This window comes from Heterocephalus glaber, unplaced genomic scaffold (assembly GCF_053883595.1).
Source record: "Heterocephalus glaber isolate CG9 unplaced genomic scaffold, H.glaber_assembly_v1.0 deba00000122, whole genome shotgun sequence".
In the NCBI taxonomy this organism is placed as follows: Eukaryota; Metazoa; Chordata; class Mammalia; order Rodentia; family Bathyergidae; genus Heterocephalus; species Heterocephalus glaber.
The window spans coordinates 84,498,666-84,513,737 of record NW_028258138.1 but is presented as its reverse complement, the minus strand read 5'-3'; the positions used below and the strand labels follow the sequence as shown (position 1 = coordinate 84,513,737).

Sequence of the window (15,072 nt, the reverse complement as noted above, 5' to 3'; positions counted from 1 at the left end):
ACCTGAGCATATTCCAGCCGGTAGAAGTCAGAGAAGCTAAACATGCCCAAAGCTCCTCTATTCCTCTTTGCACCCAGTCAAATTCCAACTCCTCTCCATGCTCCCTCCAAAGAGCTCCCTCTCCAGGTCTGTCTTGTAGAATAGGACAGGGCAAGGCAAAAAGGTAATTTCTTTCTACTCTGCTTCCTCGGGCACAGTTTATCCCACTCTTTCCTTCCCACGGTGCCAGGCTCACTTGCAGGAATATTTACCAAAGCAGAATTTTTGGGCAGAAAGATTGGGATCAATGCCTGAAGGAAAGAGGGAAGGGAGAGGGGGAAGTGGAGAAGGAATGGGGCAGCTCCACAAACAGCCATAGAGCTCTGTGTTTTTATCTCCTGTAATCCCCCAAATACAATAATCCTTTGGGTGGATAGTTTGGTCCTTGTTTTACAAATAAGGAAACCAGGCAGAGAGAGTTTAAAGAACATATCAAAAGGCTCCCAGGCAGCCAGTGAGCAAGAAACTGTGGGATTCCCACTCCAATCCAGCCCACAGGAAGTCCACACTCTTCCTCCTACCTCAGGAGGCCCTGGTGGCTAACCTGGTATCTGACCACTCCCTCAAGCGAGGGAGGCAGCGAGAGGCCCAACAACTCCATTCTTTGGATTAACCATCAAAGAGAGGAAGACAACGCTGAAGGTGTGTTTAGGGAAACATACAACAAGTGATGAGGCACACGGGCTGCTGAGATTCAAAGCCCAGCTATGCCACTGACTAGTTTGGGCAAGTTACTGCCTCATCTGTACTTCAATCTCCTAATCTGTAAGAGAGGGACAATGTTAATGCTGACTGATGGGTCACTTGAAAATGAAATGAAGTAATATAGATCTGTACTGCTCATGGTACTATTCAGACAGGCCCTTAAAACTTTTAACCATGGATTCATTGAACCCAGGTCTGCTTGCATTTTTATCTTCTCTCAGCAAGAGTCAAATTCTCCCCAGAACAAAACATCATTTAAAGGAAACATTTTAAAAATTTTAGTTATTTATTAAGTTATTACTATTTCCCCAAGAGCCTTTATGGACTGCATCATTAGAATTATATGAAAATGATCTCAACAGAATTTCAACAGAAATATCTTCAGTGCGCTGTCAAACAAATCATAAAATACTATCAATAATAATTAAATTATATCAGTAATAATGAATTAGGTTTCCCAATTTTTATTTGGCAAAGACATACGGAGTTTCCAGTCACAGCCTCTAACCAGCATGATAGAGAAGTCATAGAAACAATAAGAAATTTGATCTTCAAGTATCAGCTAATCAGGCTGACATCCAAAGCGGCCTCTCTAGCAAGTGGGGCTTAGAGAAGCTACTACAAACAGTAGCAAGAAAAATGATTATGAGACAGCATTTTTAAATGCTAGGGAAATAATTATATAGATTTTTAAATGTTTTCCAATGAAAGAAAATAAATTGGTAGATATTTGGAAATTTCATTTCTCTAAGTTTAATGTTTGTCCACTCTTAAGCACAGTGTCAGTACTTATATATTTTCTGGTGCTCTGTAGTGGTTTTATGAATGTCACAGTATTCTATTTCTCATAGGTGTGATGTCTAGGTTCATTGGTGAGTATGTCAAAATAGCTACTTTCCTTAATGCTGAAAGATTATTCCAACATCACCTGCCCCCTGTTACAGCTGTATCTTCCAAATTTATCTAGTCATCAACATTGTCTAGTTGTTCATTAAATACTGATCTCTGGGCCCTGTTCCCTGGAGGTCCTTACTTTGTAGGTCAGAATGGAGTCAGAGAACTCTCCAGAGCCAATTTCATTTCATTTTATTTTATTTTATTTTATTTTGGTACCGAGGATCCAACTGGGGTCCTTGCGCTTTTGAGGCAGACACAGAACCACTGAGCTAAATCCCCAGACCACCAGAGCCAATTTTACAGGACAACTCAAGGTAAATGATAGAAAATCCTTTTCAAAAAAGTCTCAGGACTGCCTCGCAAGTGCAAGGTCCTGAGTTCGATACCTGGTACCAAAAAAAAAAAACAGTCTCAGGAGACATCCAAGCCCCAAAGACAATGATTTGCTGCTAATGTCAGACATGTCTGAGTTTGTCACCAAAATGATGGCACTTCAGGAAATGTGCAGAGAGCAGTGTACCAGGCTGGGACTGCAGACGATCGCAGTGTATCTTCCCGCTTGCTTCCTCTGTGGTCTGATATCCCCTTTCCCCTCCTCCTTCCCACCTCCCTCTTCTCCATCCTCCCTTCAACTCTTACCTGAGCTCTTCTCTCACTTCCCCAACAGTGTTTCCTGCTATCACAAACACGTCATTCATGTCCTCAGTCAGCATGTTGCAGGCATAACCGATGTTGACGGCAGTTTCTGGTACAAAACAAAGCTACTTCAGTTAAGATACGATTTAATAGTATAATTATGTTTTTCATCAAAGCTTTGATGCCACAGCTGTATCTTCTCACGCTCTGTACACCCCGTTGATGTTGGAGCCCGATGAATGATAAAATACAAGTGAACCAGAAGGAAATCCAAACAACTGTGTTCCATGATCAAATTCCCTACTCCCTAACCCATGGAGAAGTAGCAACCTCTGTGAAACCTTGGCCTCTTGTTTACCTTTAGATTCTCAAATTAGCACCCAGAAGGAAACCCTAAGATCTTGTGGTACCGTAACATGTACAAATATAAAACTTTTGATCAGAAACCCTAAATATTGCTTTTGGAGAGCCAAAATACTAAACTTGGCTAATACTCAGTTCTGGTATGGTAGAAAAATTGCAGAAAGAACTCACAAATTGTCCAGTTGAACAACAAATAACGCTCTTAGAAAAAAATGTATGGTTCTTCCACACACAACATGGCCATTTTTCCATTAAATGAACAGAAATTCGGAATCCAATTATCTTCTCAAAAACCACCCAGAGCTGCTCTAGTAGAGAACTGTAGAACACATGATTTGGGGGGCAGGCTTCCTCTACTTTTAGAGAAACAAGCCCAGGATAGTTAGCTCCTCCTGTCTTCCATAGACTCATTTGATCCTAATTCTGCAGAATCATTAGATACTAGTTAATTCTGTGGAACTGTTAGATTCATCCTGAATTGGAAAAGGCAATTGATAAAATCTCAGCATATCTTTTCTATAAACTAAAACATATCTCTTGCAAAAATCAAAGCTAAATAATAGTAAATCTAGGGCCGGGGATTTAGTTCAGTGGTTTCACTGCCTGCTGCGCGCAACTGCAAGGACCCAAGTTTGATCCCCAGTACCAAAAAAAATAGTAAATCTGTGGATGTTTGCAGTAATCAAACAGCTACCCACACAGATCAAGAGCACATTTCAGTGAGTCCGTATCTAGTAATGCACCAGAAGGTTCGACTCTCTACTGTTTAGTTTTTAAATCAATAATTTGGACAAAGATATAGAGAACTGATTTATCACATCTGTAAATCCCTCAATGCTCTAAAAAATGACCGGCAAGTGGATGGAATTGTCAAAAGATGTGAAGCAAATTACAGACTGTAGCCCCACCAGAAGAACAAATTCCCAGGGTACCAACACAGCCCCCGTGTGCCCCAATGTACCCCAAATCTGACGTCATTGCTGTCATCGAGGAGGAAGAAGATGAAAGAGGCCTGGGGGGTTCTACAATAACACTCCATCTGAGGACATATCTTTGTCACCTCTAAAAAACCCAGGTAGCAACCCTAGATGTCACTGGTAAGAAAATTTAACTCTTAATTAATACAGGGCTTCTTATTCTCTACTAACCTCTTTCAAGGCATGGCCAACCTTTAACTCCTTTACCTAGTCCTCAGAAAAAAATATGCAGAGCTAATCCAACTCATAAAAGGACCTTGGGAAAGCTATCCCAGGACACCTCCAAGACTGGGCTTAGGCTACTCCCTGTAGCTCTCTGAAAATCAGAAGTACTGCCAAGGTGTAAGTCCATATAAAAGACTATCTAAGAAGCCTTTCCTGTCCTCAGCATGGCAGCACAGCCTGAGGTGGCAGCTGCTCCAGGGCCTTATTAATCTAGGCCAAAAACAGCAAGGCCACCTAAGAACACAGCAAACAGGAGTCAGTAAAAATCCACCTAGAAATCAGGCCTTACTAATAACCCAGAAAGAGGGAACCTCTTCAGATCAATTATAACCCCAATAAAAGGCTCATTTCAGGTAGTCCTGGCTCTCCCCTCAGCGGGCAAACTAACAGAAACAGACAACTGGTCTACCTCTCCTGCAGGAGCAAGAAAGCCTTGCAAATCATTAAGTCATCTTCAATCTCCCATGAACCCGCTTGATAATCCTGTCTCTAAATTCTATAAGACCATCTTAAATGCCGTTACTGACTGCAGCTTAGACATCCTTTCTGACTCTAACCTATTTCTAAATTTCATCTTCAATCTTCTCTTACAAGCAGATATGACTATAAATGCAGGACTCCCATAACACTAGTGGACTCCAATTCTGGGACTGAGCTTTCTCATCTGTGTTTTAATCTTTACTATCCCCCTACTCTCCTGTTGTATAGTCTAACTCCTCAAATTCAGTAAATTTTAAGGATGGGGTCAAACTCAAAATCTCCTAACCTAAAATCATACTTAAGCAACTCCTGTCCATCTCAGTCCTCTAGCAGACATGTCCACAGCAGGGAGCCACCCAGTCTCTGAGGCATGGAGCCCATGGGGTACTGGAGCCTCCAAGGACCATGGGGCCACCTCTCCATCCTCTTGTCTAAATCTCGAGAGCAGCCCTGCTTCCTCTGAGGGACTGCAGCTCTCCTGTGCCTTCCCCCAGCATGGACAGGTACTTACATGCCAGTTTACATTCTCCCTGTGTTAGCCATTCCTAATCTTCAGGAGCAATTCCTCTCTCTCAAAAACATTCCAGGATCTAAGATTCAAGTTAGTTGCTTCAAGAAGGCTGAAGCGGTCTCCCTCCTGATGCTTCTAGGAATCCTCACAGGAAAAGGGATGGGAACAGGAGGACTAATGCATTCTCTGGTCCACACATGAGACCTGGCACTGTCCCTAGTTAACAGATAATCAACTTGACAGACGTCACCAAGTCACTGCAAAGGCAAGTTAACCTCTGTAGCCAGGCTGCCCTCCCAAGCTGCAGCCACTTGATTTGTTTACTTGTGCCATGCTAAAGGAAGAATGTTGCTTCTTTACTAATGAAACTGGCCAAGTTATAGATAACCTTGATCCTATCACATGAAGGCCAAGAACAATCAGAAACACTATGAGCAATGGGGGCTCAACTGGCCAGACTGGAAACTTGGTGATGCACCTAGTTCTCCTGGGTAGCCCCCTCGGCTGGACCTCTCATATCACAATCCTCCTAATCTTTGGCTTTTGCTTACTCACCCTCATTTATAGCTTCCAGATTGCAGCAGCTCCAAGCCAGGCTAATGCCATTTCCTGGATTTCAGCCTATCCCACTGGAACCCAAGCCTAATGTGCCAGAAATCCCCCTACAACCCTTAGATCAGATAGGGCAATAGGCAGGAACAAATACTGAGAGATTTCCATGAACAGTCAGTGAACCATTTGGCTGAGCCTCTCCAAAGCCTGTCCACCTCCCTGACCTCTTTATCAAGAAATTACAGGTGCAACCCAAGGTCCCCGGTGCCCTGCTTCAGTGGTGTGCATATCCGTTCTACTGGGGACCGTGCTAACGGCATAATTGTTAAATATTTTAATACCATTGTTTCCCATAGACATTAGAGAAAGTTGACTACTGACCCCATGATATACTCCAGGAGGCATTTTATTAGTTTGGTTTTGTTTAAGTAGTAGATTCTTGCACTATTTGAGCTTTCTTTTTCGTATGTCTACTTTTTCCTATGTGGAGGACTGGACAAATATCTAAGTAATTAAAGTGTCTACTTAATAATTTTTCCAAAGAATTCCACTCCCCCTCTTTAAAACATCATCATCATCATTATCATCAACTTTCAAATTACCTTGTTTGTCTCCTGTTAGAACCCAGATCTTAATACTGGCTAGTGATAAACTTGCAATCGTTTCAATAACACCTTCCTGTAGCTTGTCTTCTATAGCGGTGGCACCTAGTAGCTTCCGTGGGAAATGGAGAATAATTTATGTTAATGCATGTAACACAATATTCATAATATCTATCACTTTCAATGTCAGCGTGTGGAAGTCAAGCGACAGGAACTGAAGATGGCGGAGATCCTGGGAGTTAGGGCTGCATGTCATGCTAACATCAAGGGTCAGAAGCCATGGCCTCTACTGACTTAACTGCTTCCTCTCAGACATCAGCAATGGAGGGGTCCAAATAAGGGAAGGCCTTGGCTCATAGCCAGGAAACTGATTGCCACTGTCCTACACTAGCAAACCAGAACACACCTTAGAAAAAGAAAAGGTTCCTGTGCAATTCTCATCCAAAAATGAACAAGACGTGCTCCCTAGTACAGGGCCTGAGCTCCTCTGGCTCCAGGGAAGAGTGGTTTCTAGCATAGACCATACCCTGAATAGCACGGACAGCATCAGACCTCCAGGGCTTGGACAGTTAGGGTTATAGCCCCACTCTTCATAGCAAGTTTCCGTGCTCTAAAACAGTGGGTCATAACGCAAGGAGAAAAAAACAACCCAAAATAACATGAAGGAGGTTAACATCTAATAGGGAGGCTGCTATCTTCAAATCTTGGAGGCTTCCAGTTGCAGAAGCTACTGCAAACACCAGTGAAGCACTAGGGCCACCCATGGCAAACCCAAAGCCGACATGGACCGGGACTCAGTGTCTGAAAGAGCAGCTGCACGCCCACACGCTCCAGAGCTGATACCGTCAGATCTCTTTCAATTTCCTCATAGAGCCCCGATATCTGGTCGTCCCTCCCGTGCATGGCAGCACTTGCGGTCTCGAGCATCTTATGCCACTCTTTGAAGTACTTGTCGTCCAGATCTCTGTAGGCGATCGCCAAGGTCCGAAGGCCTTCCCCTGCGAACTCCTGCAGGGAAACGAAGAGGCTTAGGAACCTGGGAAACAGCAAGCCCAGCCGAACCCGTTGCCACAGTGAAGGAGAAGGGTTTTTTTCTCTCAGATTCGTGTTATCCCAACAGAGCTACTTGGCCATCCTAACTCATTTTTATCTCCTCAGCAATGGGAGATAACGCTTGTACTGCACTTGTGTGCTGTTAAAACGCACAGGAGGCACATGCCTGTAATTCCAGCTATTTGGTAGGCTGAGACAGGAGGGCGGCAAATTTGAATTCAGCCAAGTTTGAGACCCTGTCTCAAAATAAAAATTTCTTAAAAGGGCCGAGGATGCAAGTCAGTGGTAGACTGCCACTGGGTTCAATCCCCAGTGCCACAGCAAATTAATTAATTAACCCTAGGGGAGGGGCAAAAACAGCTGAAATGTATGCAGAAGAGGGCCCCGCTGAGAAGCGATGAATGGTGTCCACGATTTTTTTTTTTTTTGGCAGCTCTAAGGATCTAACCCAGGGGCACTCTACCAATGAGCTGCATCCACAGTATTTTTTATTTTTTATTTTTTTTGGTACCGGGATCGAGCTCATGACCTTGCGCTTGCAAGGCAGGCAGTGGCACCACTGAGCTAAATCCCTGGCTTTTATTTTTTTAATTTTGAGACAGAATCTCCATAAAAAATCAGGCAGGATGAGACCCTTGTGCCTCACCCTCCCTTGGTGCTGGGCTTACAGGTGTCACCGGCTCATACTTATGGTTTGAGATATCACTTGAAGCAACATGCACTGGTTTTCAGTCCCCCTCCCATAAAAGAACATTCCTCTTTGGTGGCCCCAGGTTCCAATGGAGAGCAAGGCCCTCAAAGGGCCTCAGCTCTCGGACCCAGGCAGGCGGAGCTGAAGGAACCGAGGCTGCACCCTTCCCTAGTCTTGCCACACTCTCCCTCATGTTAGACCTGCGCCAGAATTCATCCAACGCTGCTTTTGTACGTGCTTGGAAAATCTCATAGTCAAAAGCTAACAATAAATAATGAGTGAATTCATGGATGTGAAATAGCTGGGTAGGGCCAGGGATTTAGCTCAGTGGTTTCACCATCTGCCTCGCAAGAGTAAGGTCCCAAGTTCAATCCCCAGAACAAAAAAACAGAACAACTGAAATAGCTGGGTAATAACCTTTAGGGGAGAAGGACAGAGAAAGGAAGGAAAAGGAAGACTAGAAGTAGAGGCTGATTTACTTCTCCTTCTAGACATCTCCAGGAAACTGCAACTTTTTGGCTATATGAATGTTTCATTTTAGTAACAGAAAGTTTTTTGAAATTTTAAAGACAACATCATCGAGTCAGATCAGCTTTTTTTAAAATCATATTTTTTAGCAACTGTGTTCTACAGGGTTAATATTTAATACTTAAAGCGACTGGGAAACTATTCTTTTCTGAGAGGGTCTCAGTAAACCGATGATTTCGAACAACATCTCTGTTACTTTATCCCTCTACAACAGTGGGGAAATGTGAGGCTGGGAGCTGCTCCTAGACTCCCAGAACCACAATAGCTGGGAACTTACGCAGATCACTTTGGGGAAACTCTAGAAACCTCCCACTCCGTCTCTGCCTCCAGTGGACACTTTATGGGCCTCTTCTGGGCAAGCCAAGCACTTTATAACCATTTCTGCTCGTCTGGGCCCTGCCATTGGGCACGACTTCCCCATTGTGTTTGGACTTATGGTACAGATAGAGATTTACGCACAAGTTAAACCATGACACACTCTAATTAGATGAACAGGAAGAAAAGACAGCGTATACTGCAACGATGCTGTTGAGCCCAGGCGGATCATGAGAAAAGTTACCCAAATGTATCACATAGGCAGCTGGTAGCCTTCTGAATACTGCAATCATATTTTACAAGCCCTGCCTTCCAAGACCACCACCGAGTATCCTTCTGATCTGAAAATCTAGTTACTGCCTTATAACGCTCTTTTGTCCTCTTAATTCACACAAACACTTCTTCGCCTTTAGCTCGAAACCCCACTGGGCACTAGCAGTGCTTTTCTCTGTGTTCTGCACTGGAACAGTGAGTTAACTTGAGGATGACATTACAAAAGAGGACAGATGATTTAAGTTATTTCATTAGTGCATGAAATACAAGCTTAATCCTAAATGAGCACTGGAGCAAGGTCTTTTCCTATCGTTAAACAATTCAAAATCAATAATTAAATACAAACTTTAAAACCTCAGAATCTAGAAGGCAAAATAAATAAAGTGAATGAAGCAAAGAACAAGCCAAGTCGATCTTGCCAAAAAAAAAACCTCTTCTGTATAAATACATAAAAATACCAAGTTAGGCTTCCTGTACTTGAGTATGAAAGGAGAATATACGAAAATCGAGGGCCTTAGTGTTTGAGTAAAGGCAAAAATCATATAGTTATGATTCCAATGCTGTTTTCATAAAAAATTGTTTAAAAAAAATGACTATGCCAGCCTTCTGGAAAAGATTAAAAGAAAATCAAGAATGCTCTATTGGAAAGACAAAAACAATAGCTATGTTTGTAACCAATATTACTAAACCATCATTTCTAAAACGTAAAGGCAGAGTTTTTATATTTTATTTGTTTTTTTTAAAGATTCAGGGAATGTTTTATATTAAATATAGGGCCTGACAAAAGACACAAATCTTCAATAAATTTTAAAGGGAGAAAAGAAAAAACAATGAGAAAATGAGAGTTTTGACCAGTTTCCCTCAAAGTTCATGTGGGGCTAAACAAAACCTTTAAAAATACGTTAGCAAGAACTGGGGTTCAAATCACACAGTGTTCAAGTGAACTCAGGACCTCACTCTTTGGGGGGAAATCATGGAGCAAACATAGCCTTTTTTTGCAATTATTGCTCCCTTCAGAAAGCTTTCGGGACGAAATTCTGCTGGCCTTGGAACGTACAGGTTTGGGGCACACATGGTGGAACCTGAATAAGAGACTCGTTTGAAGGACAGAGCTGGCATTAGACACTCTTGCCCTCAGCTCCCAAACAGCCCCAGCCAATTCCCTGGGCAGGAGATGAAAGAACCAGGGAAAAGCAGCTCTCGAGTTCCGCTTCCCAGAACTGATCCAGGCTTCCAAGGAAAGCCCCCCTCCCGTGACCTTGAAGTCCCCTGAGCACTGGCTGCATTTAAGGCCCTCATGGTGTGGCTCCTCCTCAGCTGGTTCGGAGCCACCTGCATGAAACTCACCAGCGGCAGCCCAATTCCAGACCTCACAGGCACAGCTTCCTAAGCTTCGGCCCCTGGCTGCTTCCTATTTCTGCCATCCATCCGGTCAGTTCCCTGGTGCTTCTTAAGCAAGATCCAACCGCAGGGGACGGCAGAGGGACCACTGCGCTACCGGAAGGCAGAGCCACTTACGCCGAGATGGTCCGACGTCAGACACAGAAGGTCCTCGCTGGAAGGGTGCAGTCTTTCAAACAGGATGGTATCTGCTCCTTTGGAATACAGCTTTATCTGCCCTGCTGGGTTTCGAACTGAAAAGGAAACAAGTTTGGAAAAGCGGATCCTCATCCCGGAAATGTGTCAAGACTGCTCCAGTGAGGCAGTTTGGAAAAGAACATCATATTTCAGCCAGTAATAAATATTCAATGAGCTTTCTTCCTACTTTACTAGCTCAGAAATATTCTTTCTACTAGAATCTTTTGACTTCCCAAAGCCAGAAACGAGTGTTTGTGTTCTGGTGGATATGACCAACAGTCTCGTCTTCCTTGCCTACTGCTGCTGAAGGGTTGATAGAGTTGAATTAAAACTTCTGTATCTGAGCAGAATTCAGAGCTATGTTTGAAAGCTCCTGGTGTGAATTTCAAGACTTACTGTTCAAACCACTATCACTGCTCTGCCAAATCATCTCCATATGGAATTCTACACATGCCAGCCATGGTTTATGCTTTCATCCTTGGCCCTTGCTGATTTCTTTCTTTACTGCCTTTGCTCTCAGAAAAGCCCACGTATTCTCAGTGCTTTATTCTTGGTCAGTCACAGCAGCAGCACTCCCCACAGAGAGCTTTAAAAAAATGAATAAATAAAGCTTCTACCCCCTTCCTCTGGAAAGTCGGCTATTATGAGGACTGTGTTTTTGACCTCCCCGAGTCCAGGAAAAACAGCCTTCCTGCATCTCCAATCCTACCTATAGATCTGTCGGCCAAATCTTTCAGAACATTTGACCCAACTTTGTAGGCTTGGTTTCATAGCTTGATGTACAGTAGGCACTTGATAATTATTTACTGAAGAGAGAAGTGAATGAATGAATGAGCGACATGGTTGTGTGTTTCTTCCTTCCTAGGAACTGCTTACAACTTGAGACAACTGTGTGGGTCCCAGCTTCCTGGTCTGAACATTGCAGCCCTCATGGGCTTCATTAATTAAATCAAAGAGGGTTCCATACTTCTCACTTAATTATACCTTTCCTCTAAAAGTAAAATGCCTCAAAACAGTTGAACAGAAATATCCACTACTATCAATTTAATGGAACACAAATTTTAGAGTTTGATTTACAGGAATATAACATCCAAAGCACAATAATTAGCTGTTTTCCCCTCTAACTTTTAACCACTCTTAGTCAATGCTTAACTTATTCTGGTTTCCTCCTGGCTTGAACAGATGTAATGCACCCTGGAAACTTTTTAGTACAGGGTCCTATCTAGGTCTTTCTTCTGTTCTAAGATCCTCTGTCAGCTTTCCTAGTTCCTGAACTCATATAGTTCTTGTATTTTAGCTCTGATTACTCACTTTGGGGAAAAAAGACAGAAACTATATAAGCAATGCATCTAATTATTCAGCTAGACGAAAAAAACTAGTCCTAGGGAAAATTTTTCTTGCTTTTGTTTTACAACAGTCCAATTTAATAAGTTCCCCTCATATTTTCCCCTCTATCACAAGAGATATAAATGCAGAAAATGTATATCTTACATTTGCCAGTATGATTTCTCTATGATTATTTTTATAGTCCAGACTAGGGTATGATTCTCAAACGTTTTGGTCTCAGGATCCTCATACTCGATACTTAGGGAAGGCTTCAAAACTGATTACATCAATACTCTGATAACACTAATTACAATATCATTATAGCAATGATTATTATAACAGTAATAAACCTAACATACACTCACATAAATAATTTTTCTATAAAAATTACATTTTCTAAACGAAACTATAGAGAGTTGGCATTCTTTTACATGATTACAGATCTCTTTAACGTCTGGCTTAATAAAAGACAGCTGGCTCCTCATAGCTTCTGCTTCATTCTGCTCTAACATCTCATATCGTGTGAGTCAGGCATGGGGACGCACACCTGTAATTCCAGCACTTTGGGAGACTGGGGCAGTAGGATTGCAAGTTCAAGCTCAGCCTAAGAAACTTAGCAACTTAATGAGACCCTGTCTCAAAATAAAAAGGGCTGGGGACGTAGCTCAGCATGAGGGCCCTGGGTTCAATTCCCACACCAAAAAGTCACACATAAAGGGCCTGCTTCACAATATACTCATCAAAAAGGAAAAAGAGTGAAAATGACAAATAACAGTGGTACAATAATGAAAATACTTTTGTCCAAATACTCTCCTTCTTATGTGTCCTTTAAAAAATTCCAAGGGTTCCTAAAATTCCCCAGACTACATATTGAGAATTTCTGGTCTAAAAGAATCACAAACTGATTGTGATTTGTGTCTCTAACCATCTCTATATCTCAGTTTCTACATGTAAAAAGATCTTTAAGCAATTTAACTTCAAACATCCTTCCAGTTGTGCAATTCTCTGATTCAATAAATCTTTTATATTTGATGCCTTCTCTTGACCTAGATCCATCCTTTAAATCTGAGATTGTGTAAATCTAATTTCATGGAATCCTGTCTAAATTTACTTACTAAAAACATTTATATCACTTTTTCCCCAAGGCTCTGGGTCATTTCTGTTGAAAGTTAATAAAATCTCAGTCGTGTTAGGAGTTAGCCTGTTTAAAACAAATTTAAAATAACACAATGGTTTTGAGTGGTCACGGTAACATATGGGCAAAGGTCACAGTTTTTAGGTTATAAGTCTTCTATTTCTTGTCCTTTAATGAGAGAGCTCTGCTCCTCAGAGATTTTCTGAGTCTTTTCTCCTCCCATATTTCATCCTCTCCCTGGCAACTAACTCCATTCATGTTTGGCCTCAGGTTCCATCACAAAGCTGAAAGCTCTCCAATGAACATCTCCTGCCCCAAACATCTCCAGCACACCTTCTGACCTATCCATCCACTATCAGCTGAGCATCTCTTGGATGTATCCAGGCATATCAGTCTCACACTGAACACATTCACCTTCCTCCAATAATTAGCTACTTCTCCTATGACCCAAGTCTCTGTATTCATCTTTGCCCTTCATTCATTCTCCCAAACTAGAAATCTGGACATCATTCATAGTTGCTCCCCTGCCACCCATCTATCATGTATTGATGTAACAAAAACACCTGACATATACAACTTAAAGGAGGAGAGGTGAATTTGGGCTCACGGTTTCAGTCCATGGTCAGTTGGCTCCAAAGCAGAAATAGCATGGTGGAAAGGCATGGAAAAGGAAAGCTGCTCACCTCATGGCAGCCAGGAGAGAAGAGAGCCTGAGAGATCTGAAGGGACTAGAGACAAGAATGTGTCCTTCTTAGAAGGGAATGGGATTAATATGAGAAAATGGAAAAATAGGAACAAGATCTTTGTAAATAGGGAGGACTGGAGAGGTTGAACGGAGGGCTGAGCAAGAGTGAAAAATGAGAACCAAGAGAGACTATGTGAAGGTGCAAATTTCCAATGATGAATGTCATTATATTGTATACCTAAAATGTACCAATGATTAGAATGAATAATCGATAATGTAAAATAGGAAGAAAAGGTCCAAAGGGGTAGGGCTAGTGGGAGGGGCAGGGGAAAGGAAAGAAGGGAAAGGAAAAAATGATGAGAAATGGAAAAAATGGAAATAAAGTCTTTGTAAATAGGGAAGGGTGGAGGGCGTGAAGGGAGGGCTAGGAATGGGGAAAAAATAAGAACCAAGATGCATTATATAAAAGTACAATTCCCAATGAGAAATGTAATTGTGTTGTATACCTACAATGTACCAATAAAAGAATTTAATACCAAAAAAAAAAAAAGAATATGTCCTTCTAGCCACACTTCCAGGGACCTACTTCCGCCAACAAAGTCCCGCCTCCTAAGAGCACATTCAGCCACAGACTCATCAGTGGATTGATCCACAGATGAGGTTAGCACCTGGTGATCCAATCACCACCCGGTAGCCTCACCTCTGACCACCTGAGACTTTCAGGGTATGTTTTTGATCCAACCCATAATAACAGGTTTACTAATAGAGTAGATTCTGTACCCTCTGCCAAAATTCTACAGAAATCAACTTTTATTTAGATACCACAGACTTAAATCACAGCTCTGGCCTCAGAATGACAGCCCTGCTGGTGCTGAATCTGTACACCAATGATTGGATGAATGACAAACCAGGTGGAAAAAAAAAAGAAAAGAGAAAGATAGAGGAGGAGAAAATGGGGAAGGAAGGAGAAGAGAAGAAGATGAAGAAAAGGATGCAGAAGAGACAGAAATAGCAGCAGCAGGAACAAATGTCTGAGCCTTCACATCAGAGTGCTGTCCCCACTAAGTCATGTGACAGTCATGAGAGTAGGACAATTTCTTGCCTAGTTATCAAACAGAGACTTCTCTGCCCTCCTGGAGTTCCTTCCTCTCAAATTCCTCTTGATTAAAAGCCAAACGGAACCAACCCAAGCCACCAAGCCTCTACGTGTTCCATGGTGGAACATTACCTTTTGTCATGTGCAACCCATTAAGTCAGACATCTGATGTTTGCGGTTACACTGTGATTTCCCCATGCCTGTAATGGTGACCGATGCTGAAGAAAAGCCAAGTCTCCCTGTGTAACAATCTTAGGTTTTTGTCAACACCCTCAGAGCAAAGAGAAACCAAGTCTGGGCCAAACCAGCATCACTAACACGTCCCTGCAGTTTTTAATAGCAGACAGCTCCTGCTGTAGGCACACACAGCCAATACCTAGAAGCGGCTTGTGTCCTCCTAAGCAG

At 42.4% G+C, this 15,072-nt stretch overlaps 1 protein-coding gene across 9 annotated transcripts in view; it reads right to left on the bottom strand.

The window, feature by feature from the left end:
• The window catches only part of Atp8b4 (ATPase phospholipid transporting 8B4 (putative)), a 220,421-nt gene that overhangs the window by 43,807 nt on the left and 161,542 nt on the right, over positions 1–15,072 (bottom strand). For all 9 annotated transcript variants that reach the window (XM_087180903.1, XM_087180900.1, XM_087180905.1 and 6 more), the window contains 4 exons: positions 10,366–10,481; positions 6,831–6,995; positions 5,988–6,099; positions 2,281–2,386 (listed from right to left, as the gene is read on the bottom strand). In XM_087180903.1, coding sequence (XP_087037029.1) covers positions 2,281–2,386; positions 5,988–6,099; positions 6,831–6,995; positions 10,366–10,481 — 499 coding nt within the window. The remainder of the gene's footprint in view (positions 1–2,280; positions 2,387–5,987; positions 6,100–6,830; positions 6,996–10,365; positions 10,482–15,072) is intronic.